Genomic DNA, 24,129 nt, shown 5'->3' with positions numbered 1-24,129 from the left:
CTTCGCCTACAGAAGGAGTGTAAGGTTTATTATCAATCTTTGCAAATCGCCTTTCCTTATAATGTGCTAACTAGCAAGTTTCACGATGAATGCGGCTAAAGTTAACAGTCACTCAGAAGAGAGGGGCGGAGTCAGCGGAGCTCATTAACATTTCAAGGAACATGCTACAAAACGGCTTGCTCTGGAAAAAAAACAAATTTTGACACGGTTAAAAAAAATTTTTTTACACTACCTTTGAGAAAAGTTTTACCAAACTAAGACTTTTCATTAAGTTCCTAAAGAATCATATCAACTTGTGGAAAATGGGCATCTGATGACCTCTTTAATATGTTCCTTGAGGCTTACTTATGTTAATAAAGTTTTTTGCACAAGAAAAAGAATGTGGAAATGGTTCAAAGTAGTTATATGAATTCCGATAATTAGACTTCCTTATTCATTATTAAAATGTAACCACCATTAAGAAAACAAGCGTTATTTTTTCAGTGTTGTCAGTTAAAATTTTTCTGGATTGTGTTTTATGATTTAATACAAATTTATCAACGGTGGTAATCAGATGAATGTGATTAACAGTCTAATAGTTTGTTACATTTGAAGTAATAAAAAAGTAAAAATTAAATAAATAGACATTTCGCTACATTTTGTTCATCAAATTCACTGGCGTCAAAACTAAATAAAATGTTGCCAATCCGTTTTGACAATTTATACATTTTTTATAATCTAAAAAGGATGTTTAATCAATTGAAATACTAAAACTTTAAAAATTAAGAAAAAACTAAAGCAAAATTGGTAAACAGTTAAATGCAATGTCTTTAAAAATTGTATCAAATGAAAATGTAATGATTTCATTCTTTTCTTGGGCAAATAACATACTTTTACGGTTTAAATCATAACATGGTCAAACAAATGGTGTGATATCCCTTAAATATGTTTGAATAAATGGTATTACAATTGTGTAGTACTTTGAGAAGTACATTCCACTGTACAATAGTAATTAAACTGTAGTTTTATTTTGGCATGTTGTTGTAAAAAGCTTTGAGATTCTTGCTGTATGTGATGATGGTTTTCTTAAATGAAATGGTTGAATGCTGGTAAAGTGACTCTTAGGGAAGCTCATGTGGAGTGAGAAGGCAGATGAGTGTATATTACTATTAACTCTTGCTCTTTCCTCTAGATGTCAAATCACAGTGATGATGCCGCAGGTTTACCACAGTCCAGTGCTCCGCTGCAGGGACACCACGCCCCCCATCAGGCCCCGCCCACTTCCCAGTCCGACACCTTTACCAGTCAGTGCTGCTCTTTGAGTTTGAATTAAATTGAGATTCATAAATGTGCTCCGTGCAGATCTTTTTTTAGCAGACATGCATGCAAAACGTTTTTTGTATCTTGCATGCTTTTCTGATATATAAAGTGTTTCGGTAGCTCAAACTTGGTGCTAGAAACATCAAGTTCATAGATTCGGTTCTCATGAAATGCATGAACCGATAAAATGCATACCTTGAATGCAATGCAAGTTGATTTGGAATGAAACATCTGCCAAATGCATAAATGTTCAGCATTTATGAGTCTAATTTTAACATCCAGAAATCAAAACACATCACCTTTGAAGAATTACATGATTTCAGAGTGCTGTTATCGCACAGTGTGATCAGCGTTTAATCTCTTCTTGTTTTTGTCTGTTAGGTCTTTCTATGCCTCACTCCTCTCACTCATCTAGCTCGGATATAAAGCGGGAAGATAAGGAAGACGATGAGAACCTGTCTATTGCAGATAAATCAGAGGATGAGAAGAAAGATGGGAAAAGCCGCACACGATCGAGGTATTTGCATGCCCTGCAAACCATCATTTAATCCCAGAAGAAATTCATATAGAGTACTGGTCAAAATTGTGGAATAATTATGATTTTTTTTTTTCTTACCAAGGCTGCATTTTTGACCGAAAAAAAGTAATATTGTGAAATATAAATATAACTTTTCAGTGTGAATTTTATGTATTCCCCAATTGTAAGTCGCTTTGGATAAGTGTCTGCAAAATGACTAAATGTGAATGTTAAACTAATTTATTTCTGTGATTTTTCTCCAGTCTTCAGTGTCACAAGACCTTCAGAAATCATTTTAATATGCTAAATTTTCTGCGACGCGAAACATTTCTGATAATTATCAATGTTGAAAACACTCATGCTGCGCAGTATTTTTGTGGAAACCGTGATACATTTTATTTTTCAAGATTCACAGATGAATAAAAAGTTCAAAACAACAGCATTTATATAAAAAAAAAAATCTTTTGTAACATTATTAATGTTTTCAATTTCACTCGCTTAAGTCTATAAAAGTATTAATATACATTTCCTAAATTTCAAACTATTGAATGATAGAATATTATGATTTCTACAAAAATAAGCAGCATAAACATTTTCAACATGTTTCTTGAGCAGCAAATCAACATATTACAATGATTTCTGAAAGATCATGTGACACTGAATGATGAAAATTCAGCTTTGATCACAGCAATAAATGACATTTTACCATATTTCAAATAAAAAACACTTATATTGCAATAATATTTCACAATATTACTGATTTTACTGTATTTTTAGTCAAATGAATGCAGCCTTGGTGAGCAGAAGCAGCTTCTTCTTTTAAAAACATTAAGAAGTCATGATTATTCCAAACTTTTTATTGCCAGTTAAGTTGCATCAGAACACACTCAATATACTCGACATTCCCAACTCCAGCACCTTCTGATTGGTCTATTTTAAAACCTTGACGTAAGGTACACGTCGTTCCCTGTGAGTGTGCCCTGATTGTTTTGCCTGTAACCCCTCTCACCCCTTTGTTCCTCTGACCCATGAAGTCAAGATGATGAAGAAGATGATGAGGACTTGCCGATTGAGGTGAAAGCGGAGCGGGAGAAAGAGCGGCGCGTGGCCAATAACGCCCGTGAGCGTTTGCGCGTTCGCGACATCAACGAGGCCTTCAAAGAGTTGGGCCGCATGTGCCAGCTGCACATGAACAATGAGAAACCTCAGACCAAACTGCTCGTCCTTCACCAGGCCGTAAATGTTATTCTCAACCTGGAGCAGCAAGTGCGAGGTCAGTGTGTGTGGCTGACCTCCGATTAGTTCTCAGACACCGCAGAGATTCGTCTGTGGTTGGGACACCTGAGTGGGTGCAAGGGGAGGTGGACGGATTTGTTGTTTGGAAATATTAAATGCATGATGGATTAATGCATATGCATCTAGGGTTCAATACAAGTTAAATTATTTTAAGGCAAGACACTTCAAGCAAAAATTCAATTGTTAGTTTTGAGCTTTTGGGCCATTTTCTAACTAGTGGAATGAAAACATGTAAAATACACTTTTGTGTGTTGATTTTATTAAACTTTTACTTATTTGATTCTATAGATTTTAATTACAAAACATATTTGTAAAGGTTTTTTCTCCATTTGAGCAACACTTACATACACCAAAACTTAGGGGTTTATTCCTAACTGTATTCTGAAGGTTTATACTGAGGGGTTTGTACATATATCATTTACACTGATTTATATAACAATTTAATCCTAAAAACATGGCGAAAATCATTATTTTTATTGGCTTTGAGGGTTTTTTTCTCCACTTCAGGAGCACTTACAAATACCAAAATTTACAGTTTTATTCCCTTCTATATTCTGAAGGTTTTTACTGAGGCGTTTGTTTATATATCATTCCCATTGGTTTTTATAACATTTTATTCCTAAAACATGGCAAAAATGCTAATATTTAAAGGCTTTAAGAGTTTTTCCTCTACTTTAGCAACACTTACATACACCAAAACTTAGGGGTTTATTCCTAACTTTATTCTTAAGGTTTTTACTGAGGGGTTTATCCATATATCATTCAAACTGATTTATATAACAATTTATTCCTAAAAACATGGCAAAAATGTATATTTGTAATGGCTTTAAGAGTTTTTTCTCCACTTCAGGGGAACTTACAAACACCAAAACTTAGGGTTTTATTTATATCTATTTTATGAAGGCTTTCACTGAAGGGTTTGCTCATAAATCATTCACACTGATTTGTAGAACATTTTATCCCTACAAACATGATGAAAATGTAATGACAGTATTTTCGAATTTATGAAGAGAAAAAAAAATCCCCTCTGTATAAACCTTTAGCTGTAATGTGTTGACAATCAAATAAGTATTTTGAACCTGATTTTATCCAATGTTAAGAAAAATGTATGCAGATTAGTGCATCTTTAATTAGATAATGCCTCATTTGCGTATTTAAACACATATTTTCTGAAAACTTTGTAATTAATTAACTGGGAGAGTATGGTAAAATCTATTATATGTTTTACACTTTTCACATGTGGTGTCTTGCCTTAAAATAAGCCCTAGAAACAGCCCAGCAACATTTGGCAACCAGCCGAGTTGCATTAAACTCAAGAATGTTTCCTTTTAATAGTCTCTTAAGTTATTAAAGTGTAAATATATAAAATTAAAAGATGTAAGTTATTAATCTTGGTGGTAAATCTTTCGAGATGCATTATGTAGCCTGCTGTCTCCTCGCGGCCCACACAGGTGTCTGTTTAGGGTGATTGTGGGACTGTCTGCACTTTCTGTAACTGTGCATGTGTTTCTGTCTGTCGTTTCATGTTTAGCACTTGTCTCTTCCTGTTTTCTGTTCATCTCACCTGCTTGCAAGATTCATGCAACTAACAAACTCAGCTTAAAGCTAGATGGAATAGTTAAAGGTATAAATGTAAATTGTAATTTACTAACTCTAGGAACATTTTGAAGGATGCTAGAGTAAATGTAAAACCGCTGTCAACCCAAAAAAAAAAAAGCATCATGAAAGTATCCCAACCCTCTTGTGCACCATATTCCTTCTTCTCAAGTCTTATGTTTTGTTTCGGAAACAGACATGACTTTAAAGCCAACTTCAAAGAGCTAGCGGCGACAAAATCCAGCGGTGTTGTTGTCTCACGTGTTGTCGATTACTAGGGCTTTCCAAAAAAAAAAAGGAATTTCGAATATTCATCGAATTTAAAATAAAAGACCACATTTAAATGTAAAAATGTTGAATTTGAATTTTAGGTGTTTATCAGGCAGCCTTATCAGTAGCATAAAAGATACAATGATGATGTAAGTGTCATTGCATTTTAAATTATTGTATTTTTTTTGCCTATCCATTTGAAGACACAATGTGGCGCTTTTTCTATAGGGACATCTATTCACTGTTACGCTCGTGTCTCGCACAAGAGAGCCGCATGTTTAGAAAACAATGTAAAATTAGTGTAAGTTCAACTTTTTAAAACGTGTCTCAAGACTTTATGGCGGCTTTTCCTATCCCATTGCAATCTCATGTTTTTAAATGATGAAAGTACTTTGTAATTGGTTTCCAGTCCTTTGTATTAAACTATACATACATACATGATTCTGTTTTGTTTCTAATTGTTTAAGCCACTTAATTTTATATGGCACTTTTTTCACAATTAGTCATGTTATTTTATTGTTTTAAATAAACGTGTAATAGTAATATTTTACCTGATGCTTACTCTTGTTGCCTCAGGAGAGAAGCCAAAAACTTTTACCCCCAACTCCCCAACTGAAATTTGAATAAAATTAAAAAAATTCATAATATTTAAGTAGCAAATTAGTTTACTTTTTCAGCCATTTTGACAGCCCTATAGACTACAGCCAACTGCAAACCAACACATGCGTTCTGCGCTTGTATGAGAGGAAATAGCTAACTATATCAGCAGCTATGAATAATATATATTCATCAATTATTAGGAGAAACCAAAATATATGCACATATACGAATTGTAAACAAAGCAGCGCTGGCTTTCCATTTTTAATATCAATTATGTTCTTCATTTTAAGCGGGTCATGTTATAAAATATATTTGCATATTGGAATGCTTCGGAAAGATCACGTAAAATTAGAACAGGCTTTTTTCTCTGCTGCCTTCATCTACTTACTAGTTTTTGCTTTAATTCTGGGACAGTGACTCATTTGCCAATCAGAGATCTCACTCGTACCGTCAGCCCTGACGCCAAATTGAATTTGCAACTTAAATATTATCTGAAAGCTGAATAATTAAGTTTTCCATTGATGTGTGGTTTGTTAGGATGGGAAAATATTTGCCTGGAGATACAACTATTTGAAAATCTGTAATCTGAAGATGCAAAAAAATCTAAATATTGTGAAAATCATCTTTAAAGTTGTTCAAATGAAGTTCTAAGCAATGCATATTACTACTTAAAAATTAAGTTTTGATATATTTATGGTAAGAAATTTACAAAATATCTTCATGGAACATGATCTTTACTTAATATCCTAATTATATTTTTTTCATGAAAGAAAAATGTATCATTTTGACCCATACAATGTATTGTTGGCTTTTACTACAAGCATAAATATTGTATTTAACTTTTTCAACTTAAATTTAACTTTAATACAATTTCAATAGTTAAAAAAATGTTTTTAATGGTTTAAGTATTAGTTAAGAGTAACATCCCAAATGCGTCTTGGCATGACAAGTATCAATAAACACATGAACAAAATAGATTTTCAGTGAATAAAGTGTTACATTTCAGTCGTTTTTCTCGTAGAACATGTTAATTTGAATTCAGAAGACTTGAAATGTAGTGCCCTAGTCGTATGGACTGCTTTATGGTGCTTTTTTTGTCATCTTTGCAGTTTGGCACCATCTGTTCCTAATTGAGTAATGAGTAAATAATGGCATTTTGATTAGTCCTTTAAGACTTAATGCATGCAACCATCCTGATTTCCACAGTGGACATCATCGATGCTTCTATTTTTCTTTCTAGCTGTTCAATCCTTTTTAAATCTACGTTCATACACCTCATGGTTTTCTCTTTTCTCCAGTTTGACTGTTGCATGTCTGTAGCCCCGCCCCCCTCCCATCCGCATTAATCCCGCAGATTAGAAGAGACAGACTCCTTCTTTTGTGTTTCCTTCTTAACGTTTTACTCGCTTCAGACTCTAATGGTCTGATTAACGCTTGCATGTCATGTTTAACCCTCTGTTTGCCAGGTTGTTTTTCTTTTTACCCATCTCTCCATCTGTTCTTCAGCCGTTTTCTTTGCAGATGGCCGCAGTGGTTTTTATTCTCATGCTGCATCATAAATGCATCTCAGCAGCGGGATGTGTTTAGGATGAGACAGTCGCATTCACCTCATCCTGTCTTCTGTCTGGCTCTCTCAGTGGCAGTGTGTGTTTCTGTTCGGTTCTTGGCAGACGGTGCATCTCTCTCATCTTGCTGTCCTCTCGTCTTGCGCTCTTTCGCTCAGCGGCAGATCCCACAGGCCTCCTGAACGCCACTGACTCTTAATGCGTAGCTTTGAAATAACGAGTCCGGTCACGATGTAATAAAGATGCTCTGGATCGGCCGCGTCCCGCTCTTCTCTCCGCATCTCCACTGGATCCCTCTCTGCAATCCTCGTTTAACTGGAATCAGTGCAGTTTTAATTGGTTTAGTCGGTTCAGACCACTTCAAGTTGGTATGGAGTTTAAAATGCAGCATTTGTTTCTGCTTTTGAAATCATCTTAAATATCTTTGTATTGTTTAACATGTAAAGAGGGTTTTGCAGGGACCTTTTAGAACATTTTAAAATTGGATAAATTTTCTTGATTGAAATAAATATTATATTAAATATTTTTTATATATATATAAAATATTTAATATAATATTTATTTCCATGTTTTAATTAGGTAATATTTGAACATTTTTAAATATATGTAAAAAAAAAAATGCATTTAAAATGGTAATTACAATGTAAAATTATTTTTTTAATTATAGTTTTTTACTAAAGTTTAGGAAAATTATAATATATTTATAATGCAAAAAAATAATGTTATGTATTCATGATAGTAATACATTATAATATGAAAAATATTAGATTTATTACTTTAAAAATAATTAATATAATAAAGTATATAAAGTTTATATATATATATATATATATATATATATATATATATATATAGTGAATTATAAAATTATATATGTAATACTTTAACATCAATTAATTACAGAAATTGTATACTTGCATATATCAAAGTATAATGAATTAAAGAAATTGCCTATGTAATACAATAACTAAATAAATATTTTTTATTACTATATAAATCATTTTTTGTTTAAACACACACAAACACACACACACACACAAACACATATATACATATACACTAAATAACTATTTTTAAACAAATTGCAATTAACCCTTTCTTCTGTAGTCTTTAGTAGTTGATTAGTAAGGTTCTTTCAAACCTGATGAAGCCGAGACGGTTGATGTAGTAATGGATTAACGAGAGGCTAATGACTAACGAGCGGCGGTTGCTCCTGTTAGCAGCGTGTCGGAGGAGTGTCTGACGCTGGAGGAGAAGGAGCAGCGCGAGCGCGAGCGGCGCATGGCTAATAACGCTCGTGAGCGGGTGCGTGTGCGCGACATTAACGAAGCCTTCAGGGAGCTCGGCCGCATGGTGCAGCTGCACCTGAAGAGCGACAAGGCTCAGACTAAACTCCTCATCCTCCAGCAGGCCGTGCAGGTCATCCTGGGCCTGGAGAGACAGGTGCGAGGTAGGACCAACCCCTGTGAGCCGCCACCGTCCTGCCCAGAGCCAGCAGACACACACACACACACACACACACACACACACACACACACACACACATGCTTCTTCTGCTGAGAGCCGTGTCTCTTTCCTCTCTTCTTCTTCTTCTTCTTCTTCTTCTTCTTCTTCTTCTTCTGCTGCTGCAGTGTTTGTGTGATGCTGACCTCCAGCACAACTTCTGCCTCGTTAACAGTCTTTCCTATCAGTGCTTCCATTTAAAGTTGCTGATTATGATTGGAGCAACTAAATATGTAAAGGGTTAATCTCACAAAAACATGCACGGATCATATTTCACCCAAAAATAAAAAAGCATGGTATTACCATGGTGAAGCAATGAGGCTTCGATATTATTGCTTTTGTTAATTATCCATTACAATTATGTGGCATTTGTAATTATTTATAATAAATTTTTATATTTTTACTTTTTTTTTTTTCAGTTCTCCTTGTTCTTAAAATTAATTGCTATTAGATTCCCTTTACTGTTTATCATGAACGAATATTTACCTGAGGTATAAATACTTAAAATAATAATATAGATTATAAAGATAATCAAATAAAATATATATTTTATAATATATTAATATATATAAAATATTAATATTTTACATTAAATTAAAATTATATAATATTATAGATATTATATATATATATATATATATATATATATATATATATATATATATATATATATATATATATATATATATATATTTAATTTATTTTTTTTTTTGCTGTCAAATGATTAATCACATCCAAAATAAAAGTTTTTGTTTACATTGTGTATATTTATCATGTGTATATATAAATAGACATACATGCATGTATATTTTTAAGAAAAACTATATATTAAATATTTATATATAATTTTAATTACATGAATATATATATTTATACATTTATAATTTGTTATATAACAATATTATAAGAATTCAATTTACAGTATATAATAATACAATAGAGTATAGAATAGCATATTATATTATAGCATATTTGCATTATGCATCTATATTATAAAATGTACATTACATATGAAAATACAGTGTATAGAATATAGAATAAAATGTATATAGTTAACTATTGTTTATATTTTAGCAAATAACAGAAGTGTTTTTTTTTTACACATATTGGTACATAACAATTTAATTATTACTTTTTAATAGCATAATATATTATATAAAATATATTGTTTATACATGTCTTCTGTGTCACATTGCAGTAAAGAGAGTTTGTGTGTTCTTTGTTTTTGGGATGAATTATGATCCAGACATCAGTAACTGAAGTGAATCAGATTGTGCTTCTTCCTTCATTAAACATGTTTGACAGCAGAAGTTAATATCTGATGTGAATGGCTGTTTTGCTCAGAGCGTAATCTGAACCCGAAGGCAGCGTGTCTGAAGAGGAGAGAGGAGGAGAAGGTGTCTGGAGACTGTCTGGGAGGAGACGGACACGGACACATCTAACGCTCAGGTGAGCTCCTGGGATGATGATGATGATGATGATGATGATGCAGCTGAAGATTCACTGTGTGTTTATGCACTTGGGGGCTGCTTTTATCCAAAACCAGTTGCATTGCATTAAATGTGTCAGTTTGATTAGTTCATGTAGGTACAATGTTCATAGTTCAATGAAATTATTTTTATTTTATTCCCAGAATTCTTTTTTTTAATTATTTTATGTAGTTCCAAATTTCCTTTTTTTTTCTCCTCTCTCTCTTTTGATTACTCTGCATTCCATTTTTCAAATTTCTGGATTTCAATAAATTTTTGTTATTTTAAACTTTATATTTAAACTTATCTTTGAATTTAACTAAAATCATTTACATTTTTAACTGAAATGACATTAATGACATAAAATAACATAAAAATGTGCATATGAATTTTTTATTAATATTATTATTATTATTATTATATATTTTTTTCTTGATTTTGATTAAACAGGGTTATAAAGGTTTAACAAAAAACAGAACAATTTTTTCCCCCATATTGCATTTTTTTATCATTCTGTATTATTATTATTTTTTTTATGAATCAATGAGTATTTTTAATTAAAATCATGAAACCTACATAATTTAACATGTTATTAATTAATTTTATTAATTAATTTAACTATTTATTTATTTATTTTCCCTCCAAGCCCCCCCCCCCCCCCCGTTTTATTTATTTATTTTTTTACAAATTGTGTTTAATAGTCAAAGATAATGTATAATCAATTGAATTTAGAAAACTTAACATTTTTAATAAAATTCTGTATTTCTTTATTAAATTCTGTATATAATTTATACACTATTTATATAATTCTGTTTTGTCTCTTTGACTTTTTCTGGATTTATGGTTTAATACCGTAGTATCAAAAATGGTAATAATCAATTGAACTTTTTACAACTTTTTAAAAGTTAACAATTCCTTTCGTAATTTAGAAGAGCTCATGAAGAGTGTGTGTGTATCTGAGGATAGTTTAATGCATAATACATTCTGCTTTCACTCTGAATGAATGAAAGTCAGCTTTTAGATGAGCTTCTGATGATGTCTCTGTGCTTTTCCCCACAGATCCTGTCATGAGGAAGCTCTCCGTCGACGTGGCCTTATCTTCCCGTTCTTAGTCCACACACACACACACTCAGTAACTCCCCGAGCCGCTCGTTGTGCTCGTGATCATGGACCATCGGTGGAAAGCAGCGTCTGCGGTGTTTGATGCTGTGCTGTAGATTTACAGTGTGCTGTTATATAGCACACACTCCGCTGCGGGAACAGATTCCTTCTTTGTTTTTCTAGTTCATGTACTCCACTTTGACTTTCTTTTGTACCGATTTGTGTTTATGATGTAGAGAGAAATGTTCAGTTTTGATACGCAATGTTCGTGATTCTGTTCGGGGATCGCCACTAACGTGTGAATCCCACAAAACTGCACATATTTCACCTCGAACAAACTAATTATATCAAATTCATTTTTTAAGCAAAGTGAAGCCTGTTTTAAATGGAACATTTTAGATTTTTACATTTTTATGACCTATATATATATATATATATATATATATATATATTAGTACACGAAGTAAAAAATAACAATCTAAATGTAGATTATACATAAATGAGTGTTTATTGTGTGTCCTTTATGCTTATTTAAAATAAAATAATTGAATTACAGTTGTTTTATACTGTATTATAGAAACATATATGAGGATATAAGTATAAAAAATATAACTTTGGGACACATTACGATAATGATCCTTAAAAACAGGCTTTATTTTCTTCAGATAAATATATTTTTATATTTTATGTTATTGTTGATTTAATTTTTTTTTTTTTTTTAAGGAAAGTCAAGCCTGTTTTAAAAGACATTAGATTATTTTTATTTAGACTTTTTAACAAATTTGCCTCAAAATTGCATAATTATATTGCAGAAAAATATTAAATATTAACTATTCCTGTTTATTTTCGTGTCCTTTTTTGCTTATTTGAATGCAAATAATTGTATTACAGTATTTTAGCGTATTGTATTTAAAAATATATAAGGATGTAAGAATAAACACTTGAATATAAAACAATTGGACTCGTTATACAATTAAAATAAAAATAACAAAAATGTCATAATGATCCTAAAAGTAGACTTTTTGATTTTTGTGGTGAAATATCTGATGGTTTTTGTGGGATTCACCCTGGATAATATTTTCTTTGTAAAGCAACTGGTTTTCTATCACAGAGAAAAGCTTTCTTTATGCAGAATCTGAGCATTTCAGCCGTGTTTTAACACGCATCTATCAATTTGCTTTGGATTTGACATAAACTGGACTCGAATTTGGTTTCTTCTGAGCAGATTTTGCTCACGATACGAAATCTGATTCGTACGTAGTTAACAATCTCAGATTTATGAGCGATTCATTGCTAAAGTTATAACTCGATGAATTTGCTGCCACTTCTTGTCAATATTTCTACACAAAGTAGAGAAAAATAGATTGCAACGGTCGACCCCCGAGTTGTTGTTTTTACTTCTTTTACAAATTTCTATTAAACGTTTGTTGACTTGTTTTTGTTATTCTATATGTTGACTTTTTTTAAAATGTTAGATAAATGGCGAAAACTAGCACTGGAGTACGCCAGGAACAAATTGTGTTTCATATTTCTGTTGCAATTTTATAACCGGAGATCTTGGGAATAATAATTCGATGCCAAAATATTCCTGGTTGTTTATGAGGTGAACGATCACTGTGCATCAGTGATTTCATTCTTGATCCAGATTGAAAGGAAACACAGTTCCGAGTTTATCTCTAGAGATCTTTTTCTTTTCTTCGTTAGTACTAACATCGTCTTTTACAACTAAAAGATGGTTATATGAATTATTCTTATGTATTGCAAAAATGTAAACTCTTAAAGGAGCGAGAGCGTGGCCTTCCTCATTCTCCGGCGGCGGAGAGTGATTCTGTTCTAGTGCCTGCATGGTTTTGTTCAGTTTTATCCTGGAGTCAAGTCAGGTTTTATTCAGACGTCACGTCTCGTGGCTTCGACCTTGAGAATATTTTATAAATCCACATGAGGAGGGACGAGAGAATTCCAGATGTATGTTAAAGTGGATTCCTGTTCCTCCGAGCAAATAAAGTACTTTCTTTGTAAACCTGGATCTGTTTGTGTTCTTTCTGTTCGGGCAGCTTCAGCTCGAGTCAGATCTGGAGTGATGACGGTTCGTTTGGTGAGATTTGAGATTTATGCAGCATCTGAAAATTAATTTTTTTTTTTTTCTTTGATGTATGGTTTGTTAGGAGGACATCATTTGAAAATCTGGATTCTGAGGGTGCATAAAAAATCCAAAAATTTTGAAAATCATATTTAAAGTTGTTCAAATTAAGTTCTTAGCAATGCATATTACTAATCAAAAATTTAGTTTTTATATATTTAGAGTAGGAGATTTACAAAATATGTACATTGAACGTGATCTTTACTTAATATCCTTATGGTTTTTGGCATAAGAGAAATGGATAATTGTGAGACATGCAAATAGTTGCTTTTGGGGAGTAATGCAATGCATGCATTCGTGTTAAAAGTAACTTCGCCTCCTACTGGACATCAAGCTACTTATCTCTTTGTATTTATATTAATCCTTATTATTCATACGCATCTTCTTTGTGACGTGTTAAATTAAACCTTTAAGAAAAACACAGATAAAAAGAACACTTAAAAACTACAATTTCCCTTTCATACAAATTATTTCAACGAAGACTTTTAATTTGTAACACGTCGCTTTGTCGATGACGCGTCTTCCGTAGATTCCGGCGCGATCTCTCTAGCCGTTCTCCTCTCCTCACACACGACGTCTGATCATGTTGGGCAAAATAATCGGACAGAAATACTTGTCTATCGCCAAATCATGGTAAGAACATGGTAAAGCCCAGTACAGCAGCAGAACCCTGCTCTTTTATGAATATGATGTGTTGTTTCGTATTAATAGCGTTGTCCTTGTGGCGACCTGATGGTAGCTGCTAATGCTAATGAGCTCAGCTAGCGAGAAAACACACTAAACTTGACTGTTTATTTTGCGTTATAGGTCAAATATTATGTATTTGATAGTATGGTGTGTGTTTGTGACAGCTAATTGTGTTTTCTTACCTATGTTTATCGGCGTGATTGTTGTAGTCATCATCAAAACAAACGATATAAAGATGCTTAAACTGTTCAGTCAGATAAAAACAACAACGAGGAATATCTTTAGGATTGTTTGACAGCCGGTCTGACTTTCAGTTTGATAACCTTTGTCTTAAAACCTTCATGTTCTGCTTTAAAGTAACCTCTAGAGTGTGATACAGACTGGTCATATAGAAACCTCTGCGTATGAAATATGAAATCTCTCGCTGTATGTGTGCTCATGAATCTCTGGTTCTGCAGGGTTCCCACGCTCGCCGTCTGGGGAGGAACTGGAGGAGTCGCTCTCGTTTACTTCACAGACTGGAGGCTCATCATGGACTACGTTCCTTACATCAATGGAAAGTTCAAGAAGGAAGATTAGATGAAGGTTTGTCATATTGATATCTCATTAAAGGGATTATTTCCATGGACACGACAGTACACCACCAATCTAAGAGTGTCTCCTGTTCCCCATCCTGCATTTATTTGATCCAAAAATACAGCAGAAGCAGTTATATTGTGAAATATATGTATTATTACTTTGTGTTTGAATATATAATAAAGTGTAATTTATTTCTGTGATGCTCCGCTGTATTTTCAGCATCATTCCTCCAGTCTTCAGTGTCACATGATCTTTAGAAATCAGAATAATATGATTTGATAATTTCTGATTAGTATTATTATCAGTATTCAAAACCGCTGCATAGAACATTTCAAAGATCAGCATCTATCTGAAAAATAAAAAAATATATTTAATAATTATTATTATACACTTCCATTTGAAAGCTTGCTGTCAGTATGTTTGTTTATTATTTATTTTGGTGGTTTTATAGAAATTAATACTTTTAATCAGCAGGCATGCTTTTAATTGATCAGAAGTTATAGACATATATAATGTTTTCAAAATAATTGTATTTCTTCAGGACTTTCTATTCATCAAAGAAACCTGAAAAAATTATACTCTGCTTTTGATAATAATCAGAAATATTTCTTTTATCATTATTCTGATTTCTGAAGATCATGTGACACTGAAGACTGGAGGAATGATGCTGAAAATACAGCGGAGCATCACAGAAATAAATTACACTTTAACACAGATTCACACAGAAAACAGCTGCTTTAACAGTAAAAATATTTCAAAATTTAAGTGTGTTTGCTGTAAGATTTAATATTCAAGCTCGGTGAGCAAAAAAGATGTCTTTAAAAAACATTAAAAATCATATTTTTCTAAACTTTTGACTGGTGGTGTATGAAATGATGAATCAGATTTCATGTTTAGTTTAATTTTTTCATCCAATAACTGTATTTCCACTATCTGTGTGAACAAAGCCAGTCTCTTCTGATTCGCCCGTTGCTGTTTCTTTCTTCTGTTGTCTTCTGTGTTCTGTTGGTCAGTCGTGCTCCTGATGGACTGAAGACGGAGATGTTTGTCCCTGTTTGAGATGAAGACATCAATCCACCGTCTGAATCCACCATCACTGCTAATGAACAATGTCATATTTATTTTTTGGAGTGTTCATCCATTTGTCCCTCATGAAAAGTCTCACAATCTTATAAAGACGTAAAGCCGGGATGTTTTCTATGTTTCTATGAAGAGCTTCTTCAGTTCTTTCCTGTGAATCCTGGAGGAATAAAACCAATGGTTCTGTTATTGAGAGCTGCTGTTGAATTCTGTTGTGATCATTCGCAGGTTACTGGTGATGCTTGATAATAAATCAAAGAAAAGATGAAAATCTGAGGTGTCTGATATGCTTTATGATCAACAGTTATACATATGCATGAGTTTACCAACATTAACATGTTCTTGAGGTCACCTGATTATTATAAATTATTAATAGATTTTTATTTTCAGTTAAACTCTTGGGTTAATGCGAGTAAAGTTTTTTTTTTTTTGTCAGGGTTAAAATCTTTTATGATTTTTGTTAATATTGTGCATGATTTAATTTTTTACGTTTTCTGTTTTAATTTTAAAGTTTTAGTCATTTTATTTTGTGTTTCTAACTTTTACTCATTTTTATTTCTATTTATATAATATAAGTTTATTTACTTTTAGTACTTCAACTAAATGAAAATAAGAAATATTGCTTTGGCAACTAGACATAATAAAGTGTATTTAAGTGTTTTATTAATATATATATATATATATATATATACATATATAATTCATTTGATGTTAATTTTATTGCAAGTTATGAATGTGATTTAGTTTTATTTGTTACTATATGATTTCAGATATTTCTTTTATATTAAATTACTGATCTTTAAAAATATACTTTAACCCTCTGGTGCTCTTCGCTCACTTTTGACAGAAAAAGGTTTTTAGAATTTTTTTAATTCTCAGCTTCATCAGAATCGTACGAAACTTAGTAAACTTTATGATTTATGGAATGTGAACACACACACACACACACACAAATGGATGCCATGAATGGTTAAAAGTGCTATATAAAGTTAATCTTTTTACTTAAGTTATATAAATAGGAGGGATAGTGTGGTAATGACTGGATTATGGGTTGTTTTCTGATCAGTTGGAGTGTCATCTTTATCTTTAAAATCTGAAAATAAGGAATATGTAAACAGATTTTTATAAGTTTTTTTACTCCACACTGGTCTTTATTTGAGTTTTAATATATGAGATGGAGTTCTTCTGATGAACTGAAGAGGGCAGCAATACGCCTTTGAAGCGTGTAAACCTCCTCGAATCACACCAGAAGAAGGAGAAGAAGAAGAAGAAGAAGCAGCAGCATCGCCGTCTTTAACCCTAAACATCCACAGTTTTTCCTCCAGAGAGACTCCGGGAGAAACATGGAGAGGAAAAGGTGGGAGTGCTCGGCTCTCCCAAATGGTTGGAAAAGGGAAGAAGTGACCAGAAAGTCGGGCTTGTCCGCGGGGAAAAGCGATGTCTATTATTTTAGGTACTGCAGCGGGATTAGCCGGAGACCAGCGAGCCGAGACAGACAGAAACTCTCTTAATATATCAATTAACCATCTTTAATCCGACCACAGTTGCCTAACTGAGTACTCTTAGTGCGTTATTATTCCAGATTATTACCGTTTGTTAAATTAATAGTGCTAAGCGTCTCCTGCGAATTAGCACTGTGCGCTAATCTCCGCTAGCACCCATGCTAGCTCAATGTTTTGGTTCCGTTTACTATCTGTTGATCTAGTTTATCTTGGTGTTTTCTTCTATTTTCAGCTGGGTGCATATTTGCTTATAGTTTATCTATCGTTTTTAATCGAGTCTACACTGTATTCACGATTTAAAAATGCTAAATTTAACGGATAACCGGTAAGTGATGCAGCGGATTAAAAAAAAAATTAATGACGTATTCTTTATTATTAATTATCGTTTATTTATCACGAGAATCGCTGGATTAGCTGAACTATTAAAGTTATACAATGTAGATTTTATATATAAATGCCAGTTATCATTTGCACCGTTAGAGACTCCCTTTACTGTGGGAAACACAGTTTTTAGGATATTTCTAGGTATTCATTCTAAATCTTTACTATATTTTTGACATCTAAAATGGGTTGTGTGTTGTTCTGTGGTGATTTGTGTTCATGCATAATCTATTTTTCCTGTTTAACACTAGAGTTATCTGTAAAACATGCAATAAGGAACAATACCAATGCAAAAATGCACAATTTTTGATCTTTCCTTTCGCTCCCAGTCCAACAGGGAAGAAGTTTCGGAGTAAACCACAGCTGGTCCGATATCTGGGAAACTCCATGGACCTCAGCTCCTTTGATTTCCGCACGGGGAAGATGCTGATGAGCAAACTGAACAAGAACCGGCAGCAGATGCGCTATGATCACAGTCAGAACAAGGTCAAGACTGACCCAAAGATGTGCGCTGCAGCTTTCTGTTTTGAGCTGTTTGTAATGTTTGTGTCTGGATACTGTTTTCAGGGTAAACCGGATCTGAACACGTCACTGCCGGTCCGACAGACAGCATCCATCTTCAAACAGCCCGTCACTAAGGTCACAAATCACCCTAGCAACAAGGTTAAGACGGACCCTCAGAAAGCAGTCGAGCAGCCCAGACAGGTACACATCACATGTGATGCTCAGCGGTTTACAGAGGAAATTGATTTAAAACTTTGAAGTCGGTAAGAGTTTTAGAGTCTCTTCTGCTCACCAAGGCTTTACTGCAACGAATTTAGCAGGAAAGCCCCAGCTGGCTAGCTCCAATTAGATCAAAAAGATCCATAAACGTCAATCTAGTCCATTAGCGCCTGTTACACCCAAAGTAATGCAAACTTGAAACACTCTTGCTCTGTTTATTTCTCAGCTGTTCTGGGAGAAGAAGCTGAGCGGACTCAACACGTATGATATCGCAGAGGAGCTGGTGAAGACCATGGATCTTCCTAAAGGACTGCAAGGTGAACCTGGAAGAGCAGCTGCATACAAACACAGCACTGCAGGAGCAGTGTTGGAGCAAACTTCAGGTGTCCTTATTATTACTCTGTCAGTAGTGCACACTCTTTAATGCTGTGTTGTGTTTGTAACTGTTTGGCAGGTGTGGGTCCGGGCTACACAGATACGACGCTGCTCTCGGCTCTAGCGAGCGCTCTGCACACCAGCTCGGCTCCCATCACCGGTCAGCTGTCGTCTGCGGTGGAGAAGAACCCCGGGGTCTGGCTCAACACCACACAGCCTCTGTGTAAAGCCTTCATGGTGACGGACGAAGACATCAGGTACAAGCTGACACTCCAGTGTAGCTCTAGATCTAGTTCAACACAGCCTGAAGCAGCTTCTAGAAACTCCCAAACAGCTGTTCTGGAGCTTTTCCTCCTTCCTCTTCCTCCTAGATGAGAATCTTCTGAATTTAATTGTACATTATTGTATGATTCTTAAGGCTGGATGATGTTGCCAAAATGTATATTACAAATATATTTCTTAATTTCAGTTGACACGATATAATTCCGATATCGATTTGAAAAATTAATCCTCATTAAAAACTGTCAAGGATGTCTGGACATACAAACTTATGAAAAATGAATTTGCCAAGTCTCTTCTTAATAAACTCTATAATGTTTTAGGAAAAGAAAACCACACAAATAAATTACCGTTCACCTTTTATTTGTGTTTAACATGCATACTAACAAGAAGTCACTGTCAAATTAACTTCTCAGACTCACCTTATTAATATTAATATTTGAAATTTCAAATTATAGGCTAATAATACATTACAGGTCGAAAGGTTTTGATTTTATTAAGAATTATCTTCTGTTCACCAAGCCTGCATTTATCTGATCCGAAATACAGCAAAAGCAGTAATATTTTGAAATATTTTTACCATTTAAAATAACTGCTTTCTATTTGAATATATTTGAAAATTTAATTTATTTCTTTGATCAAAACAGAATTTTATTTTAAAGTCAACCGCCACAAATCAATGAATGGGAAACACTTTTAAACACTATGTAATTATTTTAAATGTTTAAAAATCATATTTTGATTTATTGAAATATATATATATATATATATATATATATATATATATATATATATATATATATATATATATATATATATATATATATATATATATATATATATATATATATTCTGCTGTTTAGGAATTTTTTTGTCTAACCGAGGATTTAATTTATGAAAACTAAAGTTAATATTAAAGCATTAACTGAAATAATAAAAGGTTATTTTATTTCAGCTAGTGTAAAATAAGTTTGTTTAACTTAATAATTTTAATGCATTTTATTTGAGCTATTTTAGCGACATTTCTAATTGTCTTATCTAAACTACAACAAAATAAAAATAAATTTGATTTGCTAAAATACCTAAAACTAAATAAAATAACAAACTATGTAGACAACAACAACAAAATTACTAACATTTGAAATGAAGGGTAATCCAGAATAGTAATGGTACATCAGTCTGGGAAGGATGTGAGGAGTCTCCAGTATGTTACAGTAGAAGGATGAGGATGAGTGATGTCTGAATGCTGGATTGAGACGCTCTCTGTGGTCCACAGGAAGCAGGAGGATCTGGTGTACAGCGTGAGGAAGAGGTTGGAGGAAGCGCTCATGGCAGACATGCTCGCACACATCGAGGAAGCTGCCATCGAGGCCAAATCTCTGAAGGAAGAGTCCAACGACGAGGAAATGGAGTCTGTATAGCTGTAAGAGAAAAAACTTGTTTAAAGGCTTTAATAAGAGGATGCTTTATCAATAAATAACTATATTCCATCCAGTTTTTATTGATTGAGTTAGATATTTAACTTTATTTAATAATACGAATGTCTCTTTAAATACTTGACTATTTTAGAATGGTTGTAGAAATGCACCGTTTGCAGTCTTTTTCAGTTTAGGACGTAAATATCAGTTAAAAATTAAATCCAGGTTTATAACAAAACAAGCCTGTTTTTAATTCATGTGCACAGTAAAATTGTGATTTTAAACTTTTTTTTTTTGTTCTTTGTTAAATCATGATAGTCTGTAACATCATGTTTGCACAAATCACTTGTATTGTAACAATGATGCAATACAGGATTTATGATTAATATCTTGATGTACTATATTTAAGCATTATATTTACTTAAAAATGAAAGTCTGTGTGGGTTTTTTTTTTTGCACCGGTGTCTTTTAAAAAATTAATTTTATTAAACGTTATTAAATTTAAAAACAGCTTTTTTTTCTACTTGTTAGAAAATGTTTTACTATTTATTCAGGTTTTTTAAGGTATCTACTATTTTGATCCTTAATTCCATGATCTAAATATTCTTAAAAATAAGTTTGTCATGGACATGTGTTTATGCATTCTTGCATTATTATGCTGTTACATTATGATTAAATATTCAGTGGCTTAAAATGATAATAATATTGCTTATTGCAGTTATTTCTAGGGCAATACATCTCACAACAAAGTGTTTATCGGGACTAGTAGTGCACTCTTGTTTGTGATAACTGGTATAAAGAAGGTGCTCAGTTTTTCCTAGTCTTGTAGAAATGTATTATTAGTGTATTAAATATCAGGAAAAATCCACTTTGCAATTATCTGCAAAAAAAAAAAAACAACAACGTATTTTTAGTTAATTTGCAATTCATTGTTCTGTTTGTTTTTTTTGTCATTTTTATTGATTTTTGTATCTTAAGTTAATATTTATTTAGTGAACGAGTGCAGCTGCATTAAACCAATATTCGGCGGCCAGGGTCAGATCTGTGTTCAGGGAAATGTATTGACCGATTCGGCACGGAAGAAACGCTTTGAAGAAGATCTGGTTGAGTCTGATTGTAATGCTGTTCATCTCTGTGTCTGCAGGAAAGCGTCCGGACGACAGTATTTCCTCCCGAACCCAAAGACGCACTCAGACTCGAGCTGATTCTCTCTTCTCCAACTCAACTGTGAACATTTGTTTGACCCAGAACATTTCAAAACAGTTTTATTTTTCTATCTTGAACTCGTTTGAACTGGATTTGCTCTATTTTTGTACTGTATGAGCTTAAAGTGTGGGCTTGTGCTCCGTCAGGTTTGGGTTTCCGGCTTTATTCAGACATCGTAAGCTAGTTTCAAATCATGATTTCCACACAAATTAGTTTTTTTTTGTTTTGTTTTTTTCATACAATCAAAATGGCATGTTTTTATGACTGATTCTGGAAATAATGTGCTAGTAGTACATACTGGTTACAAATACGGTGCTCAATTCTTTCTTGTACTTCTATATTTTAGCTTTCGTTACAGTAGACATGACATAAGCTCTTACGTTGGTGCTTCGGTTTTTTGTATTCATGAATTTGTCAATGCATAGCTGATATCATTGAATATGTTTTAGTTGCACCAGATTGGATCAAGCTGTGTGTATTTGTCAGCATTCACTGATGCAGCGTGGTTTATTGTTATGGACTGAATGGGTACAGTACAGAGATCTACACGATGCATCAGTGTTTGCTCTTGTTTTTCACTTACACTAACACTTCACACACCCATGATCGAATTTAATAGAGGATTGACTCATACCCTGATGTTTTGTTCTTCACAAATGGTTGCATTGTACACTCATATTTGAAATATGCAGGAGAGGTGTTTTTTATTTTTTCTGTACGGTGCCCTTTATCTGGAAAAAATGTTTTTTTGGAAATACGAACCTTGTAGCTAAAGGACACGTCATTTTGTAAACTTGGGAAATAAAAATCAACACATTTTGGCACATTCTTGTTTTCTTTTAACGCAGATATCTCACATTTCAAAGAAAGCAAATGTTTTTCTTTATATTTAAAATGTACTTAACTGTTATTATTAAATGTGTTTTATAGGATACAACGTATTTATGAAACATTTATAAATGTATAAAATATTTCTGAAGTTGTAATCATAGTTAACATTATATATTTGTTACATGTATTTAATAGTTAAATGTTTATACCTACATTTTACTGCATTTTGAAATCATTGTGGAACAAAGAGTTATAAAATACATGTATGAAGTCTAAATCATATTAATATTTAATTAACTATAAAACCAAATAGTAAAATACTATATAATAGTTTTTGTATAGATATAATTATTTTTATTGCAGAATCTGTAAAAATGTACAAGAGCAGGGAAAAGACACGGACGTATATTTATAAAGTACAATCCTACAAAACAAGGAGAGAAAAACCCACACAGAGAAAGAAAAGGTGTGATAATATATAAAAAATGTGGCACTCTTTGTTATTTGTAAGTATAAGAGATGGGAAAAAATCAAATTTTGAAAGAAACAGAAGGAAAGACCAAGCAGATGTAAGCCATTTTAACTTATAAATGAAGACTTTTGTAATCTATATAATGAAATTAACAACATATTCAACAGACAATTGCTTTGGATTTTCATAATACACAATAACATCCTTGAGGACGCAGGAGTGTGTCACGTTTGTAAGACTAGAAACATTTGCAAGTGGCCTTTGAACCCATTGTTGTGCGTCTGTGACGTCCAGCGCCGTGAGCGAGCGAGCGACGCACAGAGAGAGAGCGAGAGAGAGAGACTGCACACAGACAGACAAAGACACGGCGGAACGAACGGGAGAAAGCGCTGTAATACCTCTGTAGCATTCCACGCGTGAAAACTACCAGGAAAACAATGAGCAGACCGCGCGAGTGAGCGGTGCCGAGGCGGGACGCGTGATCCGAGCGCGCGCTGGGGGTCGAATTTGACCGCGAATGCTTTTGAAACGAGTATTTTTCCCCAACGCCCCCCAACGATAAACGTTAGCAGCTCCGCTAGCGGTTAGCCATCATCACCATCTCCCTCATCTTCCACAAACACCCGACACGAGCAGCGAGCGGGACGGGAGCACATCAGGTGAGGGTTTCCGCTTTATTTAACGCATCTGTGTGGCGGTTTCTTGTTCGCCGGTTTCCGTATCGCCCGCGTGGCGCGCGGCTGAGATCCACAAACAAAGGCGACAATGTGACTGATCGTCTCCGGTTAGCGGCGCGGCTAACAACACTCCAACATCTCCGTTTAAACTCACGAATACGCGGTTTGGAGTCCGCGGGTGTACGCGGCACACTCTCCGCCGCAAAGCTGTCTTAATAACGGCCACTTGTCATGAAATATACGTTAAGCGCGTTGTGAGACTTCAGCGCGGAGCTAATGAGCAGCAGAAACAATGAAGACAAAAGAGACGCGCGCGGCGTGCAGCGCTCGAGAACAACACGCGAACTCGCTCTCTGTGTCACCCCAAACCACAAAACCGGTCAAAAAGGGGGCTTTTTATATATATTTTTTAATTAGATGTATGCATTATTTAAAAGCTGAATAAATAAGTTCAAACTGTTTGTTAGCATAATACGATATTTGTATGAGATACAACTATCTGAATATCTAGAATCTGAGGGTGCAACAAAAAAAAAAATCTAAATATTGAGAAAATCGCGCTA

The 24,129-nt window shown here is 33.7% G+C and overlaps 2 protein-coding genes and 1 long non-coding RNA gene across 7 annotated transcripts in view; all 3 read left to right on the top strand.

Moving 5' to 3' along the window:
* Window positions 1-11,668, top strand: part of LOC113045152 (transcription factor E2-alpha-like) — a 35,380-nt gene extending 23,712 nt beyond the window's left edge. The window contains exons 16-20 of one of the 4 annotated variants that reach the window (XR_003275960.1): window positions 1,172-1,283; window positions 1,681-1,816; window positions 8,364-8,586; window positions 9,991-10,095; window positions 11,175-11,668. Coding sequence is in view for 3 of the 4 variants with exons in the window: in XM_026205348.1 (XP_026061133.1) it covers window positions 1,172-1,283; window positions 1,681-1,816; window positions 2,851-3,089; window positions 9,991-10,088 (585 nt within the window). In the remaining variant the exon portion in view is untranslated. Of the gene's footprint in view, window positions 1-1,171; window positions 1,284-1,680; window positions 1,817-2,850; window positions 3,090-8,363; window positions 8,594-9,990; window positions 10,096-11,174 lie in introns of all 4 variants that reach the window. The other 3 variants (XM_026205350.1, XM_026205349.1, XM_026205348.1) reach the window with 3 other exon arrangements.
* A 1,870-nt stretch (window positions 11,669-13,538) lies between these two features.
* Window positions 13,539-15,973, top strand: LOC113045151 (uncharacterized). The gene is made up of 3 exons (XR_003275959.1): window positions 13,539-13,989; window positions 14,502-14,628; window positions 15,636-15,973. It is a non-coding gene; the product is annotated as an uncharacterized LOC113045151 (long non-coding RNA).
* A 937-nt stretch (window positions 15,974-16,910) lies between these two features.
* LOC113045150 (methyl-CpG-binding domain protein 3-like) lies at window positions 16,911-22,410 on the top strand. Of its 2 annotated transcripts, none has more exons than XM_026205347.1 (7): window positions 16,911-17,059; window positions 17,915-18,071; window positions 18,153-18,290; window positions 18,535-18,625; window positions 18,763-18,940; window positions 20,239-20,385; window positions 21,525-22,410. In XM_026205347.1, the coding sequence occupies exons 1-6, from the start codon at window positions 17,046-17,048 to the stop codon at window positions 20,381-20,383; spliced, it is 723 nt and encodes a 240-aa protein (XP_026061132.1). In that variant the 5' UTR covers window positions 16,911-17,045; the 3' UTR covers window positions 20,384-20,385; window positions 21,525-22,410. The 2 variants fall into 2 exon arrangements, with proteins under 2 accessions (XP_026061132.1, XP_026061131.1); XM_026205346.1 differs by having other exon boundaries at window positions 16,952-17,155.
* Window positions 22,411-24,129: the final 1,719 nt, after the last annotated feature.

This window comes from Carassius auratus, chromosome 27, assembly GCF_003368295.1.
Source record: "Carassius auratus strain Wakin chromosome 27, ASM336829v1, whole genome shotgun sequence".
NCBI lineage: Eukaryota > Metazoa > Chordata > Actinopteri > Cypriniformes > Cyprinidae > Carassius > Carassius auratus.
This window is presented reverse-complemented; position numbering and strand designations above follow the sequence as displayed.